The 8,255-nt window shown below is 38.4% G+C and overlaps 1 protein-coding gene across 1 annotated transcript; it reads left to right on the plus strand.

The window, feature by feature from the left end:
- Window positions 1-7,065: 7,065 nt before the first annotated feature.
- On the plus strand, window positions 7,066-7,704 carry LOC131231869 (probable LRR receptor-like serine/threonine-protein kinase At4g36180). Its single transcript, XM_058228205.1, has 2 exons — window positions 7,066-7,368; window positions 7,636-7,704. Exons 1-2 carry the CDS (start codon window positions 7,092-7,094, stop codon window positions 7,683-7,685), a joined length of 327 nt encoding a protein of 108 aa, XP_058084188.1. The 5' UTR covers window positions 7,066-7,091; the 3' UTR covers window positions 7,686-7,704.
- The last annotated feature ends 551 nt before the right edge of the window (window positions 7,705-8,255 follow it).

The raw sequence follows: 8,255 nt of genomic DNA on the forward strand, positions 1-8,255 counted from the left end.
TCTATGCTTCCCAAGAATTTTCAATGGTAGATGCTCAATTCACTATTTTCTATGGTGTGGTCCACTTGAGCTTTAGATATGCTACATTTTTTTTTTGGGCTAAAGCCCTAAAATTATATGTTAAAATGAATGGACGAAGTAGATAATATACATAGATCAGGATGGCCCTCAAAGAGTTTACAAAGGATTCAATGCACTTCCATCCTATCCACATTGTTCATCCAATTTTTTCCATTCATTTTAGGTCATGAGCCAAAAATTAATGTATATTCAAATCTCAAGTAGACCACGTAGTAGGAAATAGTAGAGATAATAATGTCTGGCAATTGAAAGATTCCCACACCAATAGCAATGTTTATTTGTCATCCAACCTATTTAAAAGGTCACAAATGAAAAATAAAATAAATATCAACTTAATCCAGAACTTTTATAGCCTAAAAAAGTTTTTGTCTTACGTGTTTAATGTAAAAACTCTATATGGTGGACCTTATTGATCAACAGTTTGGATTGTCGTAAGGGTTAGATAATATGATCGGATGCACCAATGGGCCCTACTAAGTTATGATACATTCAAAAATTCGTATAATCGGTGAAATGGTATAATTGTGATCAACACACAGTGTTTCAGAAGAACTAGGATTACCGATATGTGTGGAGCCTTGGGAGAGGAGTTTTGATGGGTTTCAAACTCCTCACCCCTCTAACCTATATTAACAGGAGTGGTTCCCCAATCCAATACATCGACAGAATAAAAAGTCTTATCTCGTCTTCTCTGAAGAGTGCAAGGAAAGGAAGACTCTGGCAATCCGATTCTACTATAATGGCGTATCAAATAGGTAAGCTATCTTCCTCTTTTATCTCCATATACAATGCATATCAAGGTCTTTTGGCAATTCTACATGGTAGATCTAACATTCAATTCCCACTATTTACAAGGGTTCTCTTGAGTTTCATATATGCTTTAATTTTAAACGGGTGAATTACCAAATCCGTGGTAAAACCAAGCAATTTTGTGTCGTTTTGTTTCGTTGTTCGGGGGTAGTGGATGGAATGGATACATCACTCTGGCACATGTCACGAGGAGCGATGGCCCACGGCTCTACCGTATTCCAGTTCTAAGCTCCACCTGGCAAGAGCCCTTGTGCTTGATCAGATTTCGTTTATCCAATAAATTGTACACGTGGGGTCCATCTTCTGCCTATCCCATTTATTCACATGAGTACATGCACTTGTGGATGAAGACAGGCACTCAATCTTCTCCATCAGATGATCCCAATCATCCGCTTTCACTTCCTCGAAAATGTGGACCATTGGTTATGGTTGTCCATTTTTATAGATGTCTAAGATAATTAGATAGAAAAGATACAAGAATATGGTAAACAGCTAGTTAAGAGAACATGAAATGCCAAGAATTTGATGGATAGATAAGATCTTCTGACATTGAAGAGATTCTTCTACAATATCAACGGTTCGGATCAACAATACATGGGCCACATTTGCAAGAAATAGGAGCATCAGGATGGTATTCAAGTTCTGAGTAGACAGATGATAGAACCTATGATATTCAATGATTTTAGTGCTTGTTTGTCGTGCCTTTGGTATTGCTGGACACCTACCTGTGGCTTAGTCATCATAACACTATCTTGACACACTGTCATCAACCATCGACAATAGGATATTTTAAAAAAGTAGAGGCCGGATCCAATAAAAAGTAGAAAGGGAACATCAACCGTTGAACAGGCAGGGCCTCTGAGTGGCCACCGTGATGTATGGGTTTTATCCACACCGTCCATCTATTGTTTTTTCATATCATTTTAGTGTGTAGGCCCACAAATGAGTCAGATCCAAGGCTCAAGTGGACTGCAAAGTAGGGATTAAATGTCAACCGTCCAAAACTTCTCCGGGGCGCATAAGTTTTGCATAAGCTGATATTTGTGTTTTCCCTCCGTCCTGGTATGGTCTCTGTGAACAGGTTGGATGGAAAATAAACCTCACGAGTGGGCCTTATAGGAAACTTTCAATGGTAAGCATTATCACGGCTACTTTGAGTGGTGTATTAGAGCTGAGCCTTGGAACCACCTCATTTTTTGTTTATATACTTAAAATGACATTAACAGTATGGATAAAACCCGTACATTAAGTTGGCCACTCAGAGCTCTTGCCCGTCCCAAGGACAAATGGATGAGGGTAGAGTTGTACACGAACAAAGTCAGCTCGGTTAGCTCGCTCGGCAAAACTCGAAAAAGGTTGATTCAACTTGGTTCCAAACTGAGTTCGAGCTCAATCAAGCTAATTTTTTGAGCTCGAAAAAAAATTTGAGTCAAGTTTGAGCTTGCCCAAGCTCTCGACTTGACTTGGATTGAACCCCAACTTGATTTGAATTTGAATCAAACCAGTTCAGATTACTTTGATATTGGTGTTGCTCACCAAATATTTAATGAAATGACTCAACAAAGTGTCAGATGATGGCAAGGAAGGTGTGGATATGAAACAAATGCCCTTGTATCTTGATTTTGAGGTTGCCTAATGAGTGTTCGATGAAATACTTGTAAACTATTGTTGTTGTTTTATGTACCGTGAAAAATTGAAGGTGCATTTCATGTATTCAAGAAAAATGCGGCTGTTGTTGTTGTTTTACGGGGAAAAATTGAAGGTGCATTTCATGCATTCAAGAAAAAGGCCATACATGGCTCGAACTTGACTTGAACTAGCTGAGCTGTTGACTGGAACGAGCTGAGCTGACCAGTCACACTTGAAGACCAAGCCAAGCTGAGTTCAAGGTGGGGTCAGCTAGTGGCCGAGCCGAGTTGAGCTGTGCCAAGCTCGACTCGTGTGGGGGTAATATCAAATCCGCGTCCCTCGGCTATTTACAGTGGAGGCCGGATCAAATAAAAGGTACAAAGCGCTTATGGACCGTTGAATCTCAAGAGGCCCGATCCAATACAAAGCGTTTTACGTGCCAAAAGTGTACAAAGCGCACATCAACCGTTGAATCTTTTAATTGTAAGGTGTATGTCTTAACCGCTCCACAGGGGCGCTTTGGGTATTTAAATTTGTTGGTGGGAGCAGCCCGTGCCAGTAATCCGTTAGAGAAAAAGTTGCATGGGGTCCACAGTAATATGTGCTTGTGAAATCCACTCCGTCCATAATTTGTGGCATATCATATTTACAGTTGAATCCAAAAATCATGGTCATTGTAAATTAAGGAGGGCCACACCACAAGGAAAAGTGAGGATTGGGCGCATATATATAGTTGAAAGGTTCTTTGGGCATGTTGAGTTTTGTATAAGGCTGGTACATGATTTTCCATTCATCACGGTGGGACTCACCTAATGAACGGGTTGGATGGCATATAAACATAACGGTGGGCCTGAGGAAGGATTGAATGTGACGACGTTCCCAAACACACTGTTTTCCATGCTGTAGCCCACTTAAGCTTCCAATCCGAATGTTGTTTGGCAAAAGGTGATGAAACAAGTCTTAAAAAATATGGAAGGAGCGGCTATTGCATCAGGATCCCAGTGGGGCCTACTGAACATTCCAGCTGTGTTTACGTGTTGTCATTTATACCCCGTTAGCGGTGTATCTCAAGTCCAAATGGCTGCTTTTAGCCTTTGGTAACCTTAGATTCGGAGGTAATTGAATAAGGAGGTATTTCTAACGTCTTTTCTGTTCCTTTTTTTTTTTCTTTTTTCTTTTTTTTCTTTAAAAAAAAAAAAAAAATTCTCATACAAATTTCAGTGTAATTTGAAGGAAATTTTTTTTCAATTTTTTTTCTTTCTTCATTTTTAAGGGTAAGAGAATTCTACATATAACAAAGGTGTCTCTAAGCTACTAATTCACTGGACACATGACATCATTGATGATATTTTAAAATAATTTAATTATCGGCTGCAATACTAAAATCATATCAATAGAATTATCTAAATCATCTAAAAGTTAGACATATAAACCGACACTTATAAAACATTGGTGAGTCATTTGTTTGTGATTCATGTATTTGTGGCCTACTTAAGGTTCGGAATTTCCTCTTCTTTAGCCAAAGTATATAATTTAATAGACTTACTACCATCATTCTATCAAATATCTCTCTCTCACACACACATACATACATAGACACACACACTAGTTTAGGATATAAAAGCTGATTTACTTAATCAAATCAAAGTCATGTGAATATGCCATAGAATTCCAATGCCCTCGTAATCCAAACTCTTGGCAGAAAGATTTGGATTCCAGTGCATCTCAACCAAGCACAAATAAGGATTAGGTGATTGCAATTTGGATTCTAATGCATTTCAAATCCAAGCTCCAGAACTGGCCCTTATAGTAATTGACTTCCGATGTGGAAAATGGAGGAGAATTGCCTACAACACCTTTTATCTAGCTGTGAAAACACCCTAGGTCTATGTGGCCCACTCTATTGTATCTGTAATTCCACTCCGTCCATAAAGTTAGAAAACTTATTTGAACCACATATACAAAATATTAGTCTCTTGAAAATCTCTTGTGAGTTACACCAATGGCAACAATGTAAAACTATTCATTAAACATTTAAGTTGATGTTGCGTGGCCTATTTGGGTTTCTGATCAGTTTGATTTTTGTATATTCACCTCATCCAGATGCATTATTAATGGGTTTGATAGAAGATACACACGATGTTGACCCAACAAACAAGCCTATGGTTCGCACCCGAACCAATTTTTCACCTAGGTGTGGCCCACATAAGTTGTATATCTCATTGATTATTATCCCTGTTGTACCCTATTTTTGACTATTTGTGAGATATCCAATTGGAAAATGATATGTGTCATGGTATGAAATATATATAGCATGGGGCATTACCAAAAAGTCTAAGATGCGGAAAGTGGTCGAGCGGAAAGAGGGGCTCAACCAAGAAGGAGGTGGAAAGTGGCCAAGTGGAAAAGAATGGTTACAAGGACCTGAAGAGACAAAAGGATCTAGAAGATCAAATGTGGCAACAATTGAGCTGTTGTAACCGACAAAATAAAGAAGAAGAAATATTTAAGCAATTAAAGAGGGATGATAAAGAGTCACTATGACAGCCAAGCAATGAAACATATCATCTAGATGATTCTTCTCTCCTATGAGACTCTATAAATAATAGAGGAAATCAACAAAGAAAAATGTCTCGTACCAATCCAACAAATCAATCAAATTATCTTTCAATTATCCTGTAATTTATCTTTCCAAATTACCTTTTTTGTTATGCTTGTGAAGACCATACAAGAAGCATAAATTATCTAGACCCTACTCATCTTATACAATAAACCCCACTCATTAAATCACCTTATAACTAAATTAACTAAACAAACTCTACACCACTCGTTTGTGGGCCATCCCCTATGAAGTTATATAAAAGTATTCATCTAATCAAGCTTGACCTCCCACATGAATCAAATTATGGCGAATGTGTGCCAAATTGATCAACTTGGGGCTGCAAGCTAGCATATGAAACAATAAGAAGAACCTAAACAAAAATAGAAGCCTACTAAATATTTTCTAAAAGAGGAAGTTAGTTATACTATTTTGGACTTATTCAAGGTTAAGAAGTTTGGATTGTCGATTCACGATCAAATCGATGATATCAACCTTAACCGCCACTCATCGGATATTTTTATAGTCGCGACCCCTATCGATGATCCGATAAAATTGAATTGATCTCTTGACCGTATTTGTCAATTGGTGCGTCCAAAATGTGAAACGAGCATATCCTTTCATAGATCACCACCGAATGTATCCATTTCATGACTTAGATTAACCTAATGACCTCATTTTAAGCCCTAAAAGTTAAAACCAACATATTATAGGATTAACAAACCATTAGTTTCACTTTTAGGACAACCAAAACCCTAAAATAAGACTATAAAAAGTATTTTATGACAACCCCCTTTGCAATTCGAATTTTGTCCAAATTAAGTGAGATTAGGGATTTCTAGGAAATGGGAATTACAACTGAAAGTAAGAAAGAGAGTAAATTTTGAGAATTTTGCTCTAAAAGGAAAGATTTGTGGTAATCCACCCTAGGAGTTGCTTAATCCATTCTCATAATCCTCATACACCCTCAATTTCAAATAAAACATGCTTTCTTCAATGCAATTGAATAGGTAACCTATAATTTGTTGTTCTTAATAGAATTTCCTTTGGAAATGAATTAGAAAAATTATGTTTTTTCTCAAAATTTCGACCCCAAGTGCAATTGGAATAGTAATCTTCATCACAAGGTGAGGACTATTCCATCTAAGTTTTCATTTATCAACTCATGATAGTCTTAGTTACTGATCAATTATATTTTATTGAAATTACATATGCTTAAAATGCTAGAACTACATTATTAGCATAATCCTTTTACCAATTACTACTGAGTTGGGAATGTTTGATGAAATGTCTGATTGTGTAGATTTATGAAATTAGAATTCATTGATATTCTTAAACATGTCGTGAGTTTATAGGATTACTTAAATTGTTGGATGGATGTTTGAATTAGGGGTGCACATTTAACTGTTGGAACCGTGTAACCGGACCGGAACCGTTGGATCGGTCCGGTTCCAGGGTGCTAATGGTCTGGTTCCGATTCCCAAATTTTAAAAACTGTTGATTACGGATCGGTTTCGGTTTAGGGTCCTGTAGAAACGAATCGAACCGTTGATTCGAATCGTTAACCGAACCGTTGATCCAAACCATAGATCCGTGACAGGAACCGTGGATCCGAACCGTCGATCCAATGTATTTAAAACAAAAAAAAAAACCTAAGTTGCATAAGTCCACGCCCTGCCCTCTCTCACGCCGCACTCCCTACCCCCTGCCCTCTCTCTCGCCGCACTCCCTGCCCTTTGCCCCTCTCCTAGCCTTTTTTTGTGACGAGAAAGGGGTTAGGGATCTGGGGCTTGCGACGAGAAAAAGGGTTAGGGATTTGGGGCTTGCGATAGGAAAAGGGGCTAGGGATTTGGGGCTTGTGAGTAAGAATGGTTTCTCTGGTAGGATTTCGACCAGCATTGGTAATTTATTGAATATATTGAATCTAAGGGTGCTGGATTTGAGTGGCCAGAATCTGTCCAGCGAGCCACCAATGGAGCTATATGGGTTGCCAAATCTGCAGGTTCTCGAGCTAGCTGATAACTCATTTTCCGGCAATGTCTCAGAAGGTTTTAGCAGTTTGTTGAGCTTACAGGTCCTGAATCTGACATCCAATGCCTTCTCTGGCAGCATTCCAATGACATACGGGTTTCTCCAATCTTTGGTGATTCTCTCCCTATCAGGCAACAACATATCGGGCGGGATTCCAGCAGAGCTTGGTAACTGTTCCAATCTTGAAGTATTACAGCTTCACTCAAACCATTTAACTGGTCAGATTCCTACTCCATGAATCACCATTCCAAGTTGCCCTGATTTTTATCCTATTTTTTTTTAAAAAAAAATATTACTTTCATTCATGGTATACAACTATAGATCACTAAATGGAGCTTTGTTAAGCCACACATGTGGAATAAAACTCACGTACATGCCACTCATGTGCCACCATGGCGCAATAGATTTGAGATCCAAGCCATTCATTAGAATGGTGATATTATGTTAATGCCCTAACCCAAGAATCTGGTTGACCCACTGGTCAGGTGGGAGACAGTTTGCAAAACAAATGTACAGCTCTAAAAAGCTTGGTTGAAGTTTTCTAACCCATCTTTTAGGTGGAAGATCCTAGCCTTTTTTTTTTTTTTGTTATTGGAGCAGATTATTCTTTTTCTTCTATTTCATCTTCTTTTTTTCTTTTTCAAATCAACTAACTGGGCTGGATTTTTAAAAGCCCAGAACCGTGGATTCGATCCGGGACCGAACCGTTCTTCACGGTCCGATTCAGTTCTAGGATGCTAACGGTCCGGTTCCGGTTCCAATATTTACAGAACCGTTAGGAACGGTTCGGTTCCGATTTCACCCCAAAACTGGACCGAACCGAACCTTGTGCACCCCTAGTTTGAATGTATTCTTAAATGATTTATTAGGTTCCTAAATCTTCATGTCATATGTGTATCACCATGTTCATGAAACTATGTATCTACATTGCTTGGGATTAAGCTCTAAAAACTGTGAATAGTGAACTTGTAAGTGTTATGGTCTCATGCTCCTTTGGTTGTCAAATTTTGTGGCGCCAAAACCTCTATATGTGTCTTGTGTAGTTTGTCGTTGTATGGATGTTCAAGTCACTGCATCAATGCTTCAAGTCAAGTATGGTGATCTA

Source organism: Magnolia sinica, chromosome 17 (assembly GCF_029962835.1).
Source record: "Magnolia sinica isolate HGM2019 chromosome 17, MsV1, whole genome shotgun sequence".
Lineage (NCBI taxonomy): Eukaryota > Viridiplantae > Streptophyta > Magnoliopsida > Magnoliales > Magnoliaceae > Magnolia > Magnolia sinica.